The sequence below is a fragment of the Phoca vitulina genome, unplaced genomic scaffold (genome assembly GCF_004348235.1).
Source record: "Phoca vitulina isolate PV1807 unplaced genomic scaffold, GSC_HSeal_1.0 scaffold8, whole genome shotgun sequence".
Lineage (NCBI taxonomy): Eukaryota > Metazoa > Chordata > Mammalia > Carnivora > Phocidae > Phoca > Phoca vitulina.
In genome coordinates, this window is record NW_022589711.1 from 59,804,139 (window position 1) to 59,827,928 (window position 23,790).

Here is a 23,790-nt window from a genome sequence, read left to right on the forward strand (position 1 = left end):
GTAAGATTGCAGATCCCTGGCCGGAGTCATTTTAACCCCTTGGGGTGGTGGGGAGAGGGGAGGGTATCCTCTGTTTTAAACCTCATCACTCATTTTTCCCAGATAAAATCACATATTTACTCTGTATACTAACCTTCATTTATGTACCTGAGAACAAACTCACAGATCTCATAAAAGCAAAAAGCAAGAACTGCACATGACTTATAAACCAAGTTCCAAGGATACTCAGTATTTTAAAAAATGAATTATCAAGAAAAAACAAAATAGTAAATGTAAACTAATGTTGATAGATTGAATTATTGGTTTGAAAGCATTTAAAGGGAAGAGGTTCCCCAAAGACACAATTTATACAAATTTAACGCTATTTTCAGACCACAGGAAGGTATTTGCATGCATGTGACTACTCTGCCGTTCAGAAAGCCTAAATTAGGGAGGTAAACACTAAGAGCAGAGGGGAAATTCATTAAAAAAAACACCAACTTCTTTATACTCAGAATCTCCATCATTAGCTCTATTCCAGCAATCATCACATTACTTGTATCCACACCATTTAACATACTGACTTAGGAGCCACTCTTGTGCCCAGGGACTATGATAATACTTAGCTCTTAGCAGGCCTCCAAAATATGCCTGTAGAATAAATGAACCAATGTCTTGAGGAACTTGCCGCTTGATTAAAGCCCATATTAGTTTACTAGACTACTTTATACTCTTTCACTCTAAGGTGTACTCAAAGAAACATGTGGGCTCTTACTGACTGAAATATTATCTCTCAGTTAGAGCAAATGGCCCATGTCAGCATATCTGAAAGTGTCTTTAGTTGGGTTGTCTCAGAAAAGCACCACTTGGCAATGTGTTCTGTTGTTGTCCTTAAGTGACAGTGTATCTTTTTTTTTTTTAAGAGAGAGAGTGTGAGCAGGGAAGGGGGAGAAGGACAGTGGGAGAGGGAGAATCCTAAGCAGGCTCCACGTGCAGCACAGAGTCGGACTTGGGGCTCGGAACTCATGACCCTGAGGAGATCATGACCTGAGCCGAAATCAAGAGTCAGATGCTTAACCAACTGAGCCATCCAGGCGCCCCAGAGGGGGGAAAATGATTTTAAGCACTATGTGATAGCATTGTGCACAGCCCCTACCTTTAGAACTTCTATTTTAGCTAGGAAAAAACTCATGAAACAATTAGTTGGTAGCACAATAATATATGTGATTAAGTATGTATATTTTGGGAGGAGGGCAGGAAAGAGATGCTTAATGAAAGAGCACAGTTAGGGTTGGATTTTCAAGGCTTCAATAGGTCCAGGAGAAATGACGTTCCATTGGTTAACTTACACAAGGTGTGGTCATGAATGAGATGTGTGACTGATGATAGTGGTGGTGGGAAAAATAACGCTATGGGGACTCAAGAAGGAAAGGAAGATTCCATAAGGCCTTGGGAACCAGGTCAAAGAGATGATTCGATGCTCAAGACAGTAAGGAGCCTTTGAGGTCTGGAGCAAAAGAATATCTACAACCAAAAAAATCACATGCTTCCAAGTTTTAAAAACATAAATAGATCGAATCACACCATATCTTGGGCTAAGAACTGAGCAGGAATTGGGTGAAAAACAGAGAACATACTATGTACAAATATACTGAAGCAGCACTCAGGCAGAACCAGTCCTAAGAACATTCCTGACTTTCCAAGACTAGAGCTAAATGTGAATCTACTTTCCGACACCTAATGATATCAAGTAAAAGGAAAATATGACCCTTTCCAATGGTGTCTGGTGGCCCCATGGCTACAGGTGTTCATCTCTTTCCTGAACAATCGATTAGAAAAGAGAATTTCCCCAACTTAGACATTCCAGCATATGTCCTTTAACAACCAAAAGAAGCATTTTAGGTGGCTCCAGGGCAGAGGACACAATAATCCTCTCTCCTGGGTACCGCAACAAGTCTCATTAAGGATTAAGATTGTGTACTTCAGACCTCCCTGACATTAAACAGAAGAAGTTGATTATATAAACAAATGGTGTTCATACACAGGAGTTTAAAAAGCTTGTGAAAATACACATCTGCTGACAATTTTCAAGTTGTTTATTGGAAATCACAGATTTATTTTTAAAAACTCACTAATTATTTTGCCATACAAGAGCAAAATTCAAATAATATAAATATTTAACATACTGGTATAAAATTAATAATATGGAAAAAAAGATGCAAACCAACCAAGAGGTAAAAAGTTTTTAGCAATAACACTGTGTACAACAATCGTCTACTCAAGTGACCATCCAGGCTGATAGTTTATTTTCCCTTTGTTGACGATTTTTGAGACAGCCCTGCATTAGAGCACCAAAAAGTTTTTTCCTTCTTTTTTTAAAAGGCTGGAATCCTTTTATTTACAAATATTCTTCTCAGTACTTTAAATCCAATGAAGGAAGCATCTAGCAATTTCCTTATTAAAAAAGGAAGTGCCTTCATATTTCCTTTAAATTTAAATATGTTCCATTCTATTCGAAGCAAAAATAAAAAGATGAACACAGTTGAGGAGAGCTCTTTTGCAAATAAATAATTGTTTCACAAAAGTATTGCTGTAAACAAGATCATTTCAATGGCCAGAGAGACACTTATGTTTTCAACCAATGGAAAATTTTAACAGTTACAAGTATAGATAGGCAGGGTATGTATGGCCAAAAGGCAAATGGTTATTAAAGAATCAACTAATAAAAATTAATTATAAACCAGCTTTGTCAAAATGTGATTTTGTTATCTACAGGTTTTCAAATTGGTCAGAAAATTTAAACTGTCATGACTTATAAACGCTGCACCTACTCTGAAAGTAACTACAAACCCAGAATGGCTGACACTGTAGTTTTGACATTAGTTAAAAATTCTAAATTATCTGAGCAATCAATGTAAACAAGCCTCAATTTTCAAAATAGAAAAGAAATTAACAAAAAATTTCTGTAAACATTAAAAAGCTATCTGCAAAAAATTACAATATACCATCCTCCAGTTGTGCTTACCAAGAATTCTTTTAGTTTTGTTTCCTTCTGCATGTTTCAGACCTCATCTAATGACATGAGACATCTTAGTTTTCCCTAACAGGCACCTCTGCAGAGAGAGAGGTTTTATAATCAGTTCAACTGCTTTTGCTGAAGTCACCATTTTGGACATCATATAATCCCTGCGACAATAGACATCACCTAGTTCTTTCTGTAGTGAGGGGAGGTTGTTGCATCATGACCACATTTCTCTCCTTCCCTGTAAGATAAATGCAACTTACTCTTTTAGAGCTCAGCCACATCTCTTTGAATAGGAAGCTTCACAAATATTTTAAACCTCCTTCTGGTGACATTTCTATCACTTCATTCTGCTTTCAAATATGAAGTATTTCAAAGTTGATGACACCTCCGATAGTCATTTTGATGAAAGAACTGATTTTTTTAAAGATAAGATAGCTTTGATTTGATGTCGAATGCTCTCAATTTTAAAACCTGACAAAGTACTATGGTTTATGAGACCTTGTTGGGGAGGGGTAGGCTAATTGTAGTCATTGTTACAATAATTTACACACTAAGAATTTTATTTTATAAATTACAGAAAAGGAGAAAAGAGGCTTTTAATGTTCTTTCTTTCTTTTTGAAGTCCTCTCCATTATTCTATTCCTCTGTGCAAACTACATTCAAATAACTACCTTAAAAACAGACCAATATTGAATATTTAAAAATCAGCTGAAAAATTCATTAAAATTGGCTGATTTCAACTAACAATGATTTCTCCCTAGGGAAAGACCCTGTGAGTAACACACTGCCCATGATTTGTGTCATATCTAATAATCAAAAAATTCACATGAAGTACCAGTTAGGGCAGAGCGAATCACAGCTCAAATTTCACATTACACTTTGAAAAAAAGATATAAATATGTTTTAAATGACTCTAACACTATTTAGGTAAATTAGCTACATGGATGTGACAATAAGTGATTTGGCTCTTTATAAAGAAATCATGTTACATTTTTCTAAGTCTCCTCTGAAGAACAGGAACCTTCTTTTATCAGGTTCAAGTACTTTCTCCTATGCCAATCCTCCCCTGCCCCCACCTCCCCCAGTCAAGTGCTCTCTAATAAAAACTAATTTGTAAACCTGGTCCGACAATATATTCATTTCTTTGAAATGTTGTACTATACATTCACTTGGTATTTTCCAAAGGCAGTTACTCTAACACCAAGGCACCTTAATTAACTTCTCTATGCCTCAAATATACACGTGGCATCGAGTGAGAACTTGAATTTCCCTTTAGTTTTGTCTTCATAAACCTTTTCTAAATATAAATTCCTTGAAATGAATTTAGGCGATGAAGTAGATAAGTTACACTGAATAGCTTCTAGAATCAAAGAAACATTCTGATAGACTGGGTTTTCAAAATATTTGTTTTTTCATACTCATTTTACTTCAGGTATCGACAAATATCTAGAGTTTTCTCCATCCATGTTTGGCTCAGTGACAGTGAAAACATACAACATTCAAGTACTATTAGACAAAGGCAGCCCGACAAGGGTACGTGTCAATATAGGTCAGTTTGCAAAGGAGAACTATCTTAATTATCCTGCAGTATATTTGACCAAGAAACCCTTTTGAAATCATTTTGACTTTAGGGTCTGTGGCATCCCTCCAGAGGTCCTGAAGGTCTTGTACGTGTCCATGAGACGTCATCATTTTATCGTAGATGCAGGGATGATAAGGAGTTTTACCTTCCCCGGAGAAAAACACATGGTGTTGTGGCACTATCCCCATTTTATTGGCACAGAGGCCCATGAACACATCATCTATGTAAAGACTAGAGTTAAGTGTCTGTGACGCCTCGTGGACTTTGGCGGCTACGTCGCTGGAGATCACGTAGGCAGCCCCAGCAGTATAGTCAGGGTAAGCCGGCCACTGGTACATTTCATAGGGGACATAGTATTTGCTGCGTTTGTCTCTCACAGGAGGAGCACCACGATGAACCCGACCAATCCAGAAGTCCTGAACACCCATTTTTTCTAAACTTTGAAGGTACTCAATAAGATTTGGCATATGAATAAATATGTCATCATCAGCAGTCATAAGGAATTTGGCATGAGGACAAAAGCTGTTTGCCCAACTGAACTGCAGAAGTAATTTGAGAGTAAGATTATAGAAAGAATCAGCAAAGTCTTGCTGGATTAGATCACTGTACATTTGATCTTCCCAGACCAGTTTTCTTTGCAGTTCTTCTCTCGTCAGTGGGTTAGAAGGTGTTCCTAAAGCAAACAGAGTTCTGATGTTGGCATTAAGTTGAGACTGAACATACTTCTCATTGCCCCACGTTTTTCTAATTGCGGAACGTCGATCGTAGTTTTCGGGAGCAGTTTTTACAAACAGTAACAGGAGGATGTCTTGGGCCTGACACTTCTCCTCATGGTTAATCAAGTACTGGTAGCGAGGAGCCCCATCCACACTATGCTTAAGAGACAGGCTATCGTTCACAAAGTCATAGCTATTTATGAGGTATCTGTAAGAGTAGGACTTCATATGGCTCACAATGTGATTATCGATGGGTCCCCAAAAAAACATGAGGCTTAGTATAAAACAAGTGGCAAATAACTGCATGAACTGCCATTTTTTGACTCTTCTGCCACTCACAAACATTCTGACATCCATGCAGCTCTGTTTTTACTTAAGGTCGGTTTTAAATGGGCGCTTGCCCCTTCGAGACCGTAGAACTTGGTATTGTGTAGAACAGATGTCCATCTTAATACATGTTCATCATTAAAAAAAGCAGGAGCTCCTTGTTTCACAAAATACTTTCTTTTCGTACCATTTTTTCTGAGATTGCGGGAGAGTGGAATGCACAGTAGGAGGAGGACACGGGCACATCAGAGCGTTTCCACACCGGCACCCGTCGTTGCGTTAGGTGACTGGTCTCGTGTAGCTATTCCATGTGCTTCCTTCTGTGAGAGTAAAGTGCCACCTGTTAGAGTCAGGAAGAAAAGAGATGACAAGTGAGTGGGTGAGAGTGACCAAAAAGAAAGAAACTACTTTTCATTCCCTAAAAATGGAATGTAACTTGCCCGATGTGGACAGAAGGTGATAAGGCAGCTAGCGTTTAGCAGAGGCATACAGATATTTATTTTTTGGTGGGGGTGGGAGGAGGATAGGGAAAGGGAAAGAACCACTCACCCTCCACTGTCCTCCCCTTCAGAATACGGGGCCCTTTCCTCGTCTCAACCTTAAAAAATAAAAAGCCTCCCAAATGGCTATCAGCCTATACACTTTAAGTTCACAATCTCACATGGGTGTGTCCAGGTATATATTGATCCACGGTGCAGCCAGGATGAAAGTAGCCGCAGGGACGTCTTGTTTTATGGCACTTTGCAAACACTGCCTTTTTCACAAGTTGAAGGTTTGCGCCAAGCAAGGGGTTGCCATTTTTCCAATAGCATTTGCTCTCCTCATGTCTCTGTGTCCTGTTTTGGTAATTCTCATAATATTTCAAACGTTTTCATTATTATATTTGTAATGGTGATCTGTGATCGGGTGATTGTGACTTGGCGGTAAAAGCTTGGAATGATGGCTAGCATTTTTTAGCAATAAAGTATTTTTTAATTAAGACATATTGCCATTTTTTAAGACATAATGCCATTGCACACTTCATAGATTACAGTATAGTGTGAACATAACTTTTATATGCACCGGGAGATCAAAAAATTCATTTGACTCGCTTTATCATGATATTTGCCTTATTGCGATGGGTCTAGAACCAAACCTACAGTGTCTCCAGGGTTATGCCTGTATATAGTTCAAGGCAAAATAGATGAATGATGAAAGTTCATAACAGTTAAAATTCATTAAAGCTTGCCCCAGACAAGACAGGAATAAGAGTAAGATTTTGTTTTAAAAAATCAAGGTTTGTAAATCAAGGAGTTGAGATACATTTTCTTTTCTTTCTTTTTTTTTTTAAAGATTTTATTTATTTATTTGACAGAGAGACAGCGAGAGAGGGAACACAAGCAGGGGGGAGTGGGAGAGGGAGAAGCAGGCTTCCTGCTGAGCAGGGAGCCTGATGCGGGGCTCGATTGCAGGACCCTGGGATCATGACCCGAGCTGAAGGCAGATGCTTAACGACTGAGCCACCCAGGTGCCCCTTGAGATACATTTTCAAAAGCATAGCCCAAACTCTCTGTAACCAAAATGGCTTTGTGAGATCCACATCTATATAGTCATCTTTTTCCTGTTCTTTTTCATCTGGAAACTCAACAGGCACCTCCAATTTAGCACATTCAAGCCAGGAAGCCACAGGGTTATAGCCAAAAAGCACTGTCTTTGTAGTCCAGCAATGTGAACTTCCACTGCTCTGTGGCATGCATCTAACCCAGAAATCGGAAAAGCTGGCATAACCCCAATTAACTCAAAGTCTTTGTGCAAGTTAAATGGGAATATACATAGATATATAGATAGAGCGAGGTCGATAGATAATTACCTGGCACACAGGGACACTCAAATGCCATTTCTAACCCCTTCTACTGTCTTCTCCCCTAAAACCTGCTGTTGCCATTTTCTCTTTGTGTCTGACTGCACTTCATGCATCTCTGCCAGAAATCTGAAAGTCCTCCTTTTCCTCCATTCCATATCCAGTTACTTAATCCTGTGACTTGCTTGTTCTAAATCTCTCTTCACCTCTTCCTGTTATCATCACTTCTCACCCAGACCAGTGCAGCCGCCAAAAGGATCCCTGACCAACCCATCCTCTACCCTATAGAGTGACCTTTCTAAAACTCAGATCTAACCGGGAGGCAGACTGAGCTCCTTCACCCCCTTCAGATGCTCTCTACTAGCTGTCGGCACCAAAGTATTGGCTGGAAGCTCGGCCATGCTAGCTATTTCACACACGGCAGCCTGTGTACCGGCGGCCATCTTATGTGTGGCCTGGCAAGCCCTGCTCCCCTTGCTATTAAGAAGTATACTAATCTTCACTAAATTCTACAGGCATCCTTTTCTGGGAAGTCAGAATTGAGGCCACCCTCCAGCACTACCACCAAAGATTATTCTTATCCGCATTGCCACAGCACATTCTTGCACTCATCCTCCTGGACTGACTTTTTAATTTATCTGCCTCCCCCAATTACACTGTGAACTCCGTGACGTAAGGCCCGATGTCGCAGACACGCTACCCTCAGCATCCAGGTCAGTGTCTGACCTGACACCCGGTAGGCGTTCTCTGAATGTTGGTGCAAAGAACCATGGTGGGGGTGGAGCCCCTTTCACTCTAACAGCTGGTCACTTGGGAAGAACTGGGGTCAGGAGGCCCAGTCAGTCACATGTCCTCCCCTTTCTTCCATGACTAGGAGACAGCACTTCCCGTCTTCAAGGACTCTGACCCCAGCGCTTATCGGAAGTAAGATACATCCTTTTGCCTGGGGAAGTAGTCTCTCCCCTCAGGGTTAACATAGTCTCCTGAGCTTTCAACAGATTGACAGGGAAAAGACCATGCAAGCTCCACTCAATCCAGGCTCGCTGGGTAGCTGGGCCCATATCACAAGCCCCAGAGAAAAGGCCCTGCTTTTGTGCCCAAAGAGCTCAACCTCAAGTCCCCCGCCCTTCAGCCCTGCTATGAAACCAACCGCATACACTGAGAGCACCCTGCTCTACGGGCCTAACCTTGGCTGTGGGACTTCCTTCCCAACTTCTGGCCCTTTACATACAGCTGTATTACCTATCTGCCAAAGTTACTCCATGTTGGGCTGATAACAGCAAAGACCAGGCATGCAAAAGTCCAAGGAGTATGGGAGATCAGAGCCAACCCTCATGGAGAGTTTGTCCAGAGATAATCTATCTCATTCCCTAGGGCACAGATTTTTAAAACTTGCTAGTGCATCTCAGAAAGTCACAACCAGTATTTAAAAAAGAAACAGAAAAAGAACAAAATAGAGAATGGCATACTGCACTGAAAGTAGTTTAAGTATCCTTCTGTGAAACTTTCAGTTTTATGTATACGTGCCTCCAGGTTGTAATGTAAAATGTATTTTTTGTGTGTGGGCTTTACCATCAAAAAAGCAAGAAATACTACTCTAAGGGATAGATCAGTATCAGTAATTTCCCCTCTTGGTTTGGCTGGTCATGGTGGACCGAATCCTCTAGAGTAGAATGGAAAAGACAGCGGAAAACATCAGTTTCTGATGGTAACATCTGCCTAAACTTTGCAGAATCACTTTCATGGGGGGGGGGGGCACTTCCTCTCAGTCTTAACAGTGCTCGCTTAGATAAGGGTCCCCCGTGAGGGCAGATATCCCCTTCTGCCTCTACAACCGGAGGCTTAATGCAAAGCAGCAGAGAATTCTTTTTTTTTTTATTTTATTATGTTATGTTAATCACCATACATTACATCACTAGTTTTTGATGTAGTGTTCCATGATTCATTGTTTAGCAGCAGAGAATTCTTAAGGGCAGATTTTACGATCCCATAACTGTTTAAGAATTCTAAGAAAATTATCAATTGAAACTAATCTGCAGTTTTTCTATTCCATCAGACCCTGGCAAAGAGACAAAGAGGAGAGTAACCTTTGGAAGCACAGGCAAAGCTAGCTTCTCATTTCTGAGCAGTTGCACTCATAATGTTGCTATGTCAGCTTGCTTTGCACCTATTCCCAGTTGTTTACAAGTCTGAGTGTCTTGCTAGACAATCAGCCCACAGGCCTGACTCCTCCAACACCCACATAAACACTTGACTCACAGAGGCCCTAGTATCTCTCCAATGAATGGGGCCTATTACTCCTCTGGTTGGTGTGTTCTGCTGCTCACATGCATTTTAGCAGCCACCCCAGAACATGCATTTATCCCCCTGCTCCCCACCCCTGATGCATATGGATTTACCTTATTTCCCTATATTTCTTCACCTGTTCCCCATTGACCTCCAAGAGTCAAAACAGTTCCTGAAAAATGACAAAGAACCTGTTGCAAAGCCAACAACCCACACTACTTATTTAGGTTCATAACAGCATGTGAAAATCTAAAACAAGATTTCTCCAACCTCAGCAGCTTGAATTGTTTAGCTATCATTTATACCAATCATAACCAAAGCCCACTGATAGGACTGATCTGATGAGGGGAAGATTGGGAAAGTTGAACTACTCTTCCGCAGTACCTACTTTCTCTTTTATAAAAAAAGAACACCCCAACTCCTCCAAATTGAACATAGTCACTAGGCGGCATTGGCCAACCAAAAGCAAAATGCACCTCCATGGTCTGAATTCATGAATTACAACCAAACAGTGTTGCCCACCAGCCCTGGCTTTGCTGATGGGTACCACGCACCTGCCATCGACACCCACTCTTCTGGTTCACACAGAGCCTTGAAGCTCATCTAAAGCACATCTTCCATCTTCCGCCTTCAAAGGGCAGGGGAGGGGACTGACTGCAGAGAAAGCCACAGGCCTGCCCGACCTGGAGAAAGAAAATGCTGGGCCTGGCAGGAAACAGAGGAGCCAGATAATGCCCGTGAGCTCAGGAACCATCCCCACCAGAACGCTGTGCTTGCAGCTTCCTTTATGTGCACACTGCGCGGCTCAGGGACCAGGCCACAGGCTGCAAGCCCCAGGGCTGCCCCCGCTTGGGGCCACGGTTGTTGTGTAACCTTGGGCCACCCTCCCTGCACTCTGATTCGGTGACTTCATCTGCAGATCGGGGGTGAATGTCCATGTATTGTTACTGAGGGGATGTAAAAATCACAGATGACTTCAGAGTCTGCTGGAAATAGGAAACAGGAAAGACCATAGGCGAGAACAGGACAACGAACTGCTCAGAGACAAATGCAGACAGTCCCTGACTTACGATTTTTTTATTTTATGATGGTGTGAAAGCAATATGCCCTCAGTAGAAACCATACTTCAGATTTGGAATTTGGATCCTTTCCCAGGCCAGTGATAAGCCATACGATACTCTCTGGTGATGCTGGGCAGTGGTGGTGAGCTGCAGTCCCCAGTCAGCTGGGCAATCATGAGGGTAAGCAGCCGCTACACTTAACAACCATTCTCTTTCTTGCTTTCAGTACAGTATTCAACTACATGAGCTATTCCCCAGTTTAGTATCTAATATACTTGGTGTTAGATGCTTTTGCCCCACTGTAGGCTAATATAAATGTTCTGAGCACGTTCAAGGTAGGATAGCCTAAGCTATGATGTTTGGTAGGTTAGGTATATAAATGCTTTTTTGACCTCCAATATTTTCAATTTACAGTGAGTTTATTGGGATGTCACCCCATCCTCCGTTGAGCAAGACCTGTATGCAAATATTTGGAATATAACTTGGGTTTGCTTCTATTTGGATTGAAAAGAAGGAGCAGATACTCTTAGTATTCTCTTTCCTAATAGAGAGAAGTAGCCAGAAGAATAAAGAATAGAAGTAGAACAGGAACATCAGAAAAGAAGGTGGCTGACCCTACCTCAAATGCTTTTCAGTCTAGGAGCTGTGCCCCACAGTTACTCAAGAATATTTCACAAGAGAACTCTTTAAACTCTTCCTGAAAAAACTAGGGATTACAAGTTACCCTACATGACCCCTGATTTTTTTTCTACTTTGCTCTCGCTGGTAACCCATTTCTTTGTTGGGTCTACTTTAGTGATCTTAAAATATTATACAAAACCTGATAAAAATGTTGACGTTTTAATCAAGAGACTGAGGCCTGCACTTCAAGTTCAAGTCAAACAGCCTCAGTGTTCAACGTTTCAACAAATGCTACAAGTATGTGAAGATCTGCTATGGAATCGTTATGCCAGTTGGGTGTAGTGAAAGTCATGTAGTAGTATTTTATAGTCCCCTCTCTGAAAGCATCTGCAGTCTAGCTGAGACAGACTCATGATGCCCACTTGAAAACTCAGTTCCCATGGACAACAATCAGCAGATCACAGCCAAGTGCAGACAGTATCACAGAACTAATTTAGACAATACCAACTCCAGGCAAAAAAGGCAAGTCCCTGGTAATAGAGATCAGTGACAGCAGGATAGCAGGGCCTGAGGAAAACAGGATTTAGGTGGTTACAGGAAAAGAAGCAATCTGTTTCAGGCAAGAAAGGAAAAAAATAACAACGGCAAATACTTGAGATACACGCATGTATTTGAAAGCAGGGAGATGGGGCCTGCTTATGGGGAACCTTGAAAATGGGGCAGAGGAGTCAGTGGTGCCGAGGGCAGCAAGAGGTCACCCAAATTTTGGTGTTTGTTTTTAATGATAACTGCCTTGTCAATATGGACTAAGCGTTGCGGGAAAGGGACTAATCTGGTGGTGGCACGCAGGATGGATGCGGGAAGCCTGGAGATAGGGCCCCCCGGCTCCCTCGGGGCCTCACGCTGAAGCAGAATGAGGTGAGGAGGGCCTAGTCTAGGGTGGTGGAAGTGAGGAGGGAGGTCAGGGGTAAGGAAGACCCTTTCGAGAAAAACAAACCCAGCGCTACCTGCTGAGTGGCCTGGGATGGGAGGAAAGGAGGAGAGGGAAATCTAGTCTCCAGCATTAGCGACACAGCGGAGGGGAAACTGGTTTCCTGAGTTCAGAGTGAGGAGGGAGCGTGTCTGGGTTTGGGCTGGTGTGGGGCGGGAGGGAGGTGCGGGAGAGACAGCAGGTGGAGCAGTCCAGGGGGGCAGGTGAGGCTGGAGGAAGCGGCGGGACTGCAGAGGCAGGAGCGCTCTGAGCCTAAGGAAGGTGGCCGCTGTGGGGACAGTGAGCCTCCAGTACCAGAGAGGAGCAGAGGGGCCCCGAGGCAGTAAACGCGGGGAAGGAGGAGCGGGAGGAGGCAAAGGCAAAGGAAGCCATCTTATTTTACTTTATGCGCGCATGTATGTGTGCGTTTTACTTTACACGTGTGTGTGTGCGTGCATTGTTTTACTTTATGCGCGTGTGCATGTGTATTTTACATTATGCATGTATGTATGCATGCATTACTTTATGCGTGCATGCGTGCATGTGTTTTATGCGCATGTGCGTGTATTTTACTTATGCGCGTGTGTGCATGCATGCATATATTTACGTGGCATCTCAATTTATTTGCACAGGTTTGAATTCAAGGACTAAGTAATATCTTTTGACAAATGAAAGAGAATATTGTACAAATTCCCTAAAACTTCAGATGGTTATTTCTTCTAAAAAGGAACTATTTCAAAGGGCTAGTTCAGGGGCTCTTGGGTGGCTCAGTCCTTAAGCCTCTGCCTTTGGCTCAGGTCATGATCCCAGGGTCCTGGAATCGAGCCCCGCATCGGGCTCCCTGCTCAGCGGGAAGCCTGCTTCTCCCTCTACCTCTGCTGCTCCCCCTGCTTGTGCTCTCTCTCTCTCTGTCCAATAAATGAATAAAATCTTAAAAAAAAAAAAAAATAAAGGGCTAGTTCATAGAAAGTTGAGATGGGGTAAGGAATGGGTAGAGGGTGATAGAGGGCAGGACAGACGAGGCCTGTGGTGGCGCTCTGAGCGGGAGGAGAGCCGTGGGGCAAACAGTGGGCCCTGTGCTGGAAGCCAGGAGGGGAGACATGGGGGTGGGTGGAGCAGGGGAGGCCTCTTCCAGGAGGAGCAAGGTGAACTAGAGAAAGCCCTTGGGTTTGAATTCAAAATGTATCTGTTTTTGTTTCCAACTGTATGTTTCTTGACCACTGTTTCTGGCCATTGTTGTAATATATCACCAACATCTAATCTTAGAGAAACTATATTTCCAAATCTTACTTAGCGGATCTGCAACACTCAGAAGTCTAAGGGGCCCTTATGTTATGACCTGTATGCCATTTTGTTCCCATAACCTCCCACACACTCAAGACAACTTATCAGCAAGAAAGTCATTTAAGTGGCTTCATCTACAACTGCATTTCCTCTGAAATGTCAAATTCCAGTCCGCTCACTCTCCAGGCGGTTGGCTCTTCAACCACAGCCTCTAAATATTCACCCGGAATCCTCTGCCCACTGTTACCTGCTCCCTAACACTCCCACCCCACCCAGCAGTCTCCTGACCTTCCTTCTTCCCCACCTCCCTGTCTCAGATGCAGAATCATCTGGCACCTTTGCCCTCCTTTCCTTGGTTCCTGCTCTTCTACCCCAACAACCCCAGACCTTGGGTCCCTCCTGCCTTCTCTACTTCTACAACACCTGCCGGGCAGACGGCATCACTACAAATGGCACTATCTAGCTGTGGGCAGAGGGCTCGATGCTGTGTGAGCATCCTTCACTTGTCCTGGACCTTCTCTCTCTCCTGTCCCCTCATCAGCCATGCTCCATCTTCCCCCTCTTCCAAGGCCTGTGCCTCTCACTCTTAGCTGATGGCCTCACCTCCTGCCTCACAGAAAAAGGAGAAGACATCACACGCATTGTCCCTTCTCATCCCCACATGGGCCTCCTCTTCCCAGATCCCCAGGCTGGCCAACCCTCTCCATCCCCTCAGTAAAGCACACTGACTACTGTCAGGAGAGGCAAGGGGGGGGGCACTCATTTAGGGCACAAAATTAAAAGTCATAAAAGTATAACTATAAACTAAGGATGCTCCTTCAGTAAGTCAGTTAAAAAAAAAAAAAGCCCGAGTACTTCAACCTTTTATATTTAAAGTTGTATTACTTATAGTCCCATATGAGAGCTTTGGGTTCCTGTCCAGGTATAACTCAAAGGAAAGAAATATGACATTTTCTGTCCATCTTTAGGTGGCATTTTGTTCTACATTTCAAGTATTGTTTTCCTGGCTTGTTCTAATCATCTATTCCCCTTAAAGAGAGCTAGGACCATTCCTCAAGAGCCAAGTTGCCATGTTAAAGGAAATCAGGTTTAGCCCTAAATTTACAGGAAAGGCTATAATTTGATCTCCTACATTTTTCTTAGTTAAATTCGTTACAGTCATTGGTGATGAGTAACACAACTGGGTACTGTTTAGTAGGAACTGCATATTCTGTTTGCTCAAAAAGGAAGGAAACAACCCAAAATCTGAATTTACAACTCACATTTTAAGTGTGAAAAATTAAATATTCCCTCAATTGGTATTTTATTCTTTAATTCATATTTGAGTATTTCCAATACAAGGCCTGTAAAAAAGGAAAAATTCTACCCGTTAGCTGTCTTTAGGTGTTTTTGTGGTTGTGACTCTAGCTATGAAAATTTAGCTTAAGCCATTGGCAGAGATTAGAAGCCATTTAGAGTTGTTATACATCCACAAACAATACATTTATAGAGTTAGTTCTTAATTCAGTGTTAGCCAAAGACTTTAAATTCCAACTTTTAGCAAGCATGGATGTGGGCCAGAGGGAAAAATTAGTTATAAAACCTATAGTGTGAATCTAGTAACAAGTTCCCCACCTATATAAACTAAATTGCATGTTTCTTTATAAGTTAAACATGGGTGTAGATTTCTGTTTGCCGGTTATAGGAAAAAAAAAAAAAAAAGACAAGGAAATACCAAATGAACAAACAAGTAAAGACAGGCCCTAAGTAAAGACAAGCACTAAGGAAACTGGTGGTGAGGCACTATAGAGTATTATTATATTTCAGAGGAGTTATATTTTAAAAGTCACTGAAAATTCCCGGTAACAGAATTTGAAACAAACCAAAAAGCAGAAATACAAAGTAGGTCTCAGAGCTGTCAAACATTTGCTTTTCTCAACTTGGCCTTCTGTATTCATTCCTGAGGCATAGTTGTTTGTGTTGACAGGGAGTCTTGCTCCTTTAAATGCAATTCTTGTCAGTTTTATTCTTGCCGAGTTAAGAAACAAGCTTCTCCTTTTGCCCACTCTAGCAACAGTTGCTAACATGGGAGTGTTTACAGTGCTCTGGGCTTTGTTCTGACTGCTTTAGGTCTATAGAAACTCTTTAAGCCTCACAGCAACCTATGAGGGAGAAAGCTCTCCCTGTGCTGTAGGAGAAACTGAGGCACCCTGACATGGGGCTGACCATGTAACCTCCAAAATTCCAGAACCCGTGGAAGCTCAGGAGCCGCTGATGGGTTCCAGGTCCTGTCTCTTAGCTCTGCACCTGCCTTCCTCCCTGGCGCTGGCCAGCCGCTTTTCTTGGAGCTCCCATCAGGATGGGAGGGCAGGGAAGTGAGTAGGGCAGGGCCAAGAGAAGCACCCAGGAAGGCAAAGAATCTGCTTCCCTGAAGTCTGGAGTCATTTACATTTTATTATCACCTGCATTTTGTCAGAGCTTGTTCTCACTCTCTTTGTAACCCACCCTTTCTTTAACCTTCCGTCTCAATTTTCCCTCCTTCCTTTTCCTGGTCCCAATAGCATAAGAGAATAGGCAAAAGTGACCTCGTGAGTTTGTGTCCTTTGGGTACAGAAAGTCTTTCCCCCACAAAGAAGACTGGGGGATTTAAGGGCAGAAGGGGGTCAAAAAGAGGTGAGAAGGAGGGAAGGAGAGGAGAGTAAAAAGTATAGGACTCAGAGAGGATGTTTCAAGCAACTATTTGATGAATAAGTTTTGGATGAAATGAAAGGTACAGCTGAGGTAAAATTATGATATGAAAATAGTGATTTAAAAATAGGGTGACAGGGGCACCTGGGTCGCTCTGTCAGTTAAGCGTCTGACTCTTGATTTCCGCTGAGGTCATGATCTCAGGGTCATGAGATCGAGCCCTGCAGTGGGCTCCACGCTCAGCGCGGAGTCTGCTTGAGATTCTCCCTCTCCCTCTGCTCCTCCCCGATCCCCTTTTGCCACACTTGCCACACACGTGCTCTCTCTCTCTCTAAATAAAAATAAATAAAATCTTAAAAAAAATAAAAATAGGGTGACACTATAACCTGGTATATACCTATCATGTGAGCTAGACATATAAGCTTCTTGTCCAATGGCAGTTCATATGTCCCATTCTAAATATTGTATTTGGAAATAACATTTGATTGAGGGTTTACAGAGTACAAAAAATAATGGTGTAAAATGTTAGAGGTATATATAACATTTCTGTCTCAATCAACATTTATTATAATAAGTTAACTAGCATTTATTAAACACCTACCTGTTCCAGGCATTATGTTGAGCAGCCCTGAAAGTAGGTAATGCCTACATTTAATTAATTCAACAAATATGAATTTACCACATACTGTGTAGTAGGCCACGGGCAGGATGCAGGAAAGGCGTCAGAGATGTTTCCAGTGTAGAACCCCCTAATGGAGTAAGCAAGTGTTCTGGTGCAATTGGAATCTGGACCTGATCGAGGCACATGGGTAGAAAAACCAAAGAGTTTTAGAACATGAACAAAAATACACTTATATTCTGTTGCTTCCATTTACTGGTCACATGAGCTTGACTCCTCTCTAAACCATGTGCCACAGTCTTTTCTGAGGATCATTTGAGACCATTTATTTGACAAAGTGTGGTCCATATCAGGTGTTCAATCTATGCTAATTTCCTTTCTCTAGAAATTGTTCATGTATCTGTACCATGATGGTTTAGTTAGTAGCTGATATTCTTTAGGGGTTAATTACCTTTCAAAATGATAAGCTATACATTAATATTCTTCTCAAAAAATATTCATTAGATAAAAGTTTTTAAAAATACTGATCTGACTGCTAAGGGGCACTTAACACATCCCAAATACTGGTGAGACTGAGAACGGAAGTATCATTACTAATTGGCTGAACATGCCTTTCTATTATCTTTGACAGGAAAGAACAATATGGTTCCCACAAGCACTTAAAAAAAAAAAAACAACATTTCTACAAAGATGACACAACCAAAAAATTTTAAGGCCCTGTAAATTATGGAGAAGGAAACCTGAGCTGAGTCAGCTTTTTAACTTGCTCTGCCTAGAGCACTATCAAAAAGTTGCAGAAAAAAATTGTAGGAAAAGGAATAAAGAGATAAAACACGAAATCTTAGGTGGATCTTAAGCTGTGTAATAGTATTTTGAACTTGGGACTTTTAGGGGCTTATTGCCTGCAGACATGGTAGAACATTCCTTTCTGTAGAAAACTGGCTTCTAGGATCAAAGCCTTCACTATAGAATATAAATAAATCTTAAAAAATAAATTACAGATGAAAGCCAGTCTCAGAATTTCCAGCACTGAAATGTAAAAAAACCCACTTTTGTTTATTCTAAGTTTATATCTCACCCGATCAAGTTAAGTTTCTTACCTTTCAGTATGAAGATTCTTATATCTCCTATATATACACATACTATAAGAAAAATATCCTGGATTTGCATTGTTCTGGCTAAATCTTTGCTGGCAAATGGAAGAGCTCTTATAATAATTTGCTGTTACTTAATTTCTGGAACATAGACACAATATATGCAGCTCCTAACAAGATTTTCCTAACAATGGCATAAAATAATGGCTATGGAAATATTCCAAAAAAGGTATAATGTGCTATAAAATGCAAAGCTTAGAGCAATTCAACTGAGCATGTACAAAATTCCAAAAAGATAGGCTACATAGTTACTTTGAGAAGAGACCACTTCTTCTGAATTTCTCCCAGTTTCTTTCTACAACACCCTAAAGTTCTGTTATGTAGATTATGGAGCAGTTGGTCCTCAGAAAGAACTCCTCCTACCATTTGAAAGTCACCAAGTGCAGTGATTCCAGCCAAAGTGACCCATTTTAAAAGATGACCCATTTCAAAACCCAAGAGTTATTACTCAAGCTGTTCTATATTTAAGAATTAGAAAGTTATTTCACTTTCCTACAATCTCCTTATTTGAATCAATCTTTTATAAAAGGGGAATTTGATCTCCATTTTAATGAAATATAATGTGACGTTTTTACTTGCTAGAGCCTGCAGTTTATTTTGAAAATTATTTTCTACCTTCTGAGGTTTTGGGGTCTTTTTTTGTTTGGGCGGGGCATTTATGTGTAATATCATTTATGCCTCCTAATCACCCCTCATTTCTCACTTCCTCAGAAACAGCTTCTCTGAGCTTTAGCTTGAACTTTCCCTGTCATAACGCTCATCCCCATCAGAGGGTGTCAGGGTGAGCCCCAGGGGAACTGAGGTGAGTTAGAGGGAGTCAGCCTCAGCTTTAGCCTCCCAGCGCTCAATAAATGGAGGGTGCCTGTAGGAGCAGGAGGAGGGAGGGAGAGAAGGAGCAGGAGAGAGAAGGGTCGTATGAAGTATATAATGTAAACATTTCAGGTATCGAATTTATCTTGCTTTAAACTAATAATTAAAAAAGAGTTGACCAAACAAAGCAGTCCCCCCTCCCCCGTGACAAGATGTAAAATCTACCATTAAGTTTCTTTTGAGAAAGTTGAAACCTCGGCTGCTCATCACCTATCTCCTTTCAGAAAGTTCAAGAGGGGATCTTTTCAGTGCTACCCCTGAACACAACTACCTTTGAGCATCCTTTTCTGGGTCAATTTCAGTTTCTCACATCCCTCTCCCTTCCCCCATAGGGACCAGGCAAAGTTCCCAAAATAAAGGCACAGAGGAACAAATCCAATTCTAACGGATGTACTTTCATCAGAGAATTACCCTAAATATGAGCTACAAGCCACCAGCAGCCACTGTGCTGTTACAACATCGGTGTCCCTTTAACATGACCCATAACCTATGAAAACCAACACTGGGTAAGAAAAAATATAGGCTGTGTAGTCAGAATCGGATGAAAAGTTACTACTTTGACCTATATTGTATCTGAGTAAGCAACCGGCTGTCACTTCAGGTTACAAAATAAAATTCGGCAGTCAAAAAAGAGTGGCCAAGACCTACCGGTAACAAGAGGTCTCCTTTCCCAGTTTCCCCTGCCTGCCCACTTCCTTGTCTCCATTTCCCTAGTTAGTAACTCGCCGAAAGTTTCCCCAGTCTGGCGGCTTCCGAATTTCCAGCCCGATGCAGGCTTTCTACCCGAATTCCCCCCTGCAGCCCAGGGATGGTAGCACGGTTGGGGAACCCCATCTGAAATCCGGGGACCGCAGGGCGCGGCGTTCGCCCGCGGGCTCCCGCGCTCCGGCCCGCCTCGGTATCCCCGCGCGGCGACCGGCTCGCCGGAGCTCCCCGGAGGAGGAGGAACCCTCTGGGCCCCAGGAAACTTAACCCCAACTGGAGCTCCGGGGCCCCCAACCTACCTGCCGCACCCGGGCGGCTCTCGGCCCGGGGTGTCGGCTGCCGGGCGCCCGCGCCCGCCAGCCAGAGCGAACAAAGACGCTCCGGAGAGGGAACGCGCCCTCCCCTTCCCCGCCGCGCTGGCGGGCGGGGGGCGGCGGGCGGCGGGCAACCCTGCCCCGTGGCGGTTAGGGCCTCCCGAGGATGGGCCGCTCGCGGTCGGGGCCAGAGCAGAGGGCCGAGGCCCGGGTTGTCTGCTCCAGCCGTGCGCCCTGGCCCCGGCGCGCATTCCAACCTTAAGTCCTGGAGCCACCCAAGCGAACGGGCGTGCCTTCACCTCCTCGCGGCTTTTCCCCCTTTCTTCCCCTCTCGGCCTTTCAGAGACCTCTCCTGGTCCAAAGAAAGCAAAGAGAGTCCGAGTCTTCTTTCCCGTAGCCCGAGAGCTGCTCCGGTGAGGAGGCGCTGCGCAGTGGGGCCGCCGTGCCGGGCAGGGGCGGGGCAGAGGCTGGGCGGCCCGGAACCCTCTCTGCGGACCGCGGGAGCCCGTCTCCCGTCCCTGGCACAAAGAACCAACCATCCACGGAGCTGAGATTTATCCCCTCCAAGCGTGCCAGAACGTCCCCCATTTAGTGATCCGGGAGGGAAGGCAACATTTCCACCCACGAGGGCCCTCGGCCCTAGTTAGGGTGCAGTGGGCTGCAGACCATTTTTTTAAATCGTACGATTGATTGATCGCACATATGATTTCCATATGAAACAACTGGTCTCAATACACTTTTCATTAGGAGTTAGAATTTATTAGACTAATGATCCGTTCGTTCAGAACACGCAACAGTTATGCATATACGGTGGGTAAGTTTTGACTGAGTTGCAGTTCTCTGATCATCTGATTTTCCTTTCTAGAGCCAAGAGTTCTAAGGGCAGGCTAGTCCTTTTAAAAGATCTCTTGTCACACCACTTAATGCCTTGAGCTTCTGGGGCCTAAGTCACAACAGAAGAAAACTCCAGTTTACATCAAACTAAGCTTGCTACAGCTGTTCTTTTTAAAAATACAATGGGGGAAGGATCACCCGCCCCCCACCCCCCATGATTTTACCTTCAAGCCCAGTTCAAATTCACAGAGAGCTTAAAGCAAAACTCACCAAGTCCAAGCCCAGCTCCTTAAACTCCTAAGTCGGAGGTCTGCTTTCTTCTTGGCATCGGAGCGAAAGTCGGTGGTCTCAAGAACAAAACTTGCCTGCTTTAAATATTGGGCCAGCACTGGGCAGCCAGTGCTGAACTCGGCTACCTTTCCCGGGCGGGGGCGGGCTGGAGCCTGACGATTGGGGAGGACCCAATCAGGGGCTCCCGGCGGAGGGTGGGGGTGCGGCAGCCGGGAGTCTGCCCTGCGGCGTGGCCAGTGCACGTTTCCTGCACCTTGTGGTGTTCACTGCCAAAGCCGAGCATGGCCCGCACCTCCGTCGCCAACTCGGCACGCTGCTGAAGGTGATGGGTCCCGCCCAGTCAGTTCTTGTTGGTGCTTGAGGACTCCAGGAAGTACCCACCCTACCGCCTCTTCAGTTAATTGAGATCATTTACTCAGATGGTCGACTGTAAGCCAGAATCCGCAGGAATGGCCCCTTTGAGTTGTTTCCCCTCTTTCAAAATACTTCATGCACGTAACTGGACAAAATCAGGAGAATATAAATTTCTAATAAGGAAAGAGATTATAAATAAATCCTTTATGGGTTTGGTTTCTTGTCCCCCAAATGTTCTAGCCTCCTAATAGAACAAACATTATCGTTTAACAGGTAATATTTTGAATGATTTTATAATTGTGCATATTTCAGAACATGACAGAAAACAAAACATTAACCCAAATACTTCAGTAAAATAAAAGCTTTGGGGTTCTCATTGTAAAGGCAATAAGACAGGTAATGGGTTAAAAGTAGATTACTGAATCAGAGTTTGAAACTGTAAACACACGTATTTGTTATTTCAAACTAGATTTTTAGGAAGTTTTGTAAATGCTTTTTTTAAGCCCTTCGCCCTGTTTTCAACCATGCAATTCTTTTCATATATTACTTATAGAGAGCATGGTCAACATTGCCAAGAGATCATAGTGCCATATGCATGTCAGACCACATACAGAAATATTAATATAATGTGATTTGTAAGGGAGTCACTGACAGTGACCCATACATAAGCTGATTCACTGTTTGTATGGTGCAGATCACCTCCCTTCTTTATATATGAGAAATAAAACCCTGACCATGGTTCCACTTACAATCCCCACCCCCAGCTGTCATATGTATCATGTTCTATTTATGTGCAAATGTTCATTTACCATTATATTCCTTTCATGTCATTTGGAACCAGGTCCACATACACAGGTGTCAGCACCTGTGTTCCACCTGCATGAACACATAGGACTGTACGTGCAAGAAATACAAACTGACCCAAACATTGAAAAACACATATAAAAATCACATATTAACATCATTCAATTTACACATAGACACCGCAGACAGATAAACGATTTCGAAAGTGAGTCAGGAGGTTGGTAAGAGGTTGTAGGGCTTGTGGTCGTGGGAGGGGAGAGGATGTGGATGGGAGATGGGGCCCAGCAGAGTGAACCAGAATGCCTGCTCTGGTCCCCACCCCTCCCCCCCATACACACACCACACAGGGAAGGGGGCAGCAGCCTGGGAAGCCCTTTGCCCATCTGGGAGCATTTCCTGCAGCAGACTGGTTCCCTATCCCACCCCACAGTGAGCGGAAGAGGATGATAGACTTGATGGTATAGAACAAAGTACTCATGTTTCTTTTATTGGGAGCGTATGTGTGAACATTCTGAAACTAGTTGGGAATAAAATCAGGTGATAGTGGCGATGCTGATTTCAAAAGCACGGAGAAGGACCGTGTCGCGGCCATGTCCTCGGTGTCCACAGTAGCTGCTTGTGAACAAAGACCACTACAATTAGATTTATAACCGACTTTAAATCTCTCTCTCAGAAATGTGCTTCACAGAACACGAGACAACTATGGAAAGTACTGGAAAAAGTACTGTACCATCAAAACGGTAAACGTGAAAAATGAAAGAATTGCAATTGCATGTTAGATTGAGAAGGGTCAAGGTAGGGCAAGAGATAGAGCAGAGGGGAAGCAGATGGAGGAGAGAGGGCCAGAGGGTAGGGCATCAGGGTGTTATCATGGGTTATGGGCAGAGAAGTCTGACACCTACGTTCAAGAGAACCTGGAAGGTGGTAGAAGCAAGAGACCTGAAGAAGAGATGAATGTTGACTGAAATGGATTTGATGACTGACTGGCTTAATGCCTAACATAGCTGAAGCATGCGAACATAGTGCCAGGCTTGACTCATTTAGCTTAAATTTTGTACCTTCTGGACTCCGTTAGATAAGAAATTTCCTCACAGACCTCATACAGATACTATTCTGTGAATTCAGACAGCCCCCAGGCCGCGGGTTCCAAAACCAGCCAGGTTCCTGCAAGGCTTGGGCTGCTAGAGAGATGGGGTGGTATCCTGACCTCGCTCCCTGCCCACCCTGGGATCTGGGCAAGTGACCTGACTTCTCCGCTCCTTGCAGTAATCCCTGCCTGGATGGGTCCGGTGAGGACTGAATATAAAAGCAATCACGTGTGTGGAGTACTAAGCACACACGGGTCGGGCCAGCTGCACGGGCTGCGTGGACGGCCGTCATCCTTGAGCCCACCCCAGGCTGCAGAAAGCCCCTCTCACATGAAGAGCCAGCAGAGGGGGTCTTCATGCTGCATCCATCATCGCTCTAAAAGGACTTGCTTGTTTCTT

At 43.4% G+C, this 23,790-nt stretch overlaps 2 protein-coding genes across 8 annotated transcripts in view; one reads left to right on the forward strand and one right to left on the reverse strand.

Annotated features, from left to right (window-relative positions):
* MCF2L2 (MCF.2 cell line derived transforming sequence-like 2) overlaps positions 1 to 23,790 on the forward strand; it is a 233,695-nt gene that overhangs the window by 135,569 nt on the left and 74,336 nt on the right. The gene's annotated exons all lie outside the window — the stretch shown is intronic.
* On the reverse strand, positions 10 to 22,958 carry B3GNT5 (UDP-GlcNAc:betaGal beta-1,3-N-acetylglucosaminyltransferase 5). Of its 4 annotated transcripts, XM_032407092.1 has the most exons (3): positions 21,125 to 22,958; positions 16,960 to 17,150; positions 10 to 5,969 (listed from the first exon to the last, which is right to left on the reverse strand). In XM_032407092.1, exon 3 carries the CDS (start codon positions 5,657 to 5,659, stop codon positions 4,514 to 4,516), a length of 1,146 nt encoding a protein of 381 aa, XP_032262983.1. In that variant the 5' UTR covers positions 5,660 to 5,969; positions 16,960 to 17,150; positions 21,125 to 22,958; the 3' UTR covers positions 10 to 4,513. The 4 variants fall into 4 exon arrangements, with proteins under 4 accessions (XP_032262983.1, XP_032262984.1, XP_032262982.1 ...); XM_032407093.1 differs by lacking the exon at positions 16,960 to 17,150; XM_032407091.1 differs by lacking the exon at positions 21,125 to 22,958 and having other exon boundaries at positions 17,045 to 19,986.

Excerpts from the sequence above, each read along its gene's own strand:
- B3GNT5 (XM_032407093.1), bottom strand. The coding sequence starts at position 5,659 with ATGGATGTCAGAATGTTTGTGAGTGGCAGAAGAGTCAAAAAATGGCAG.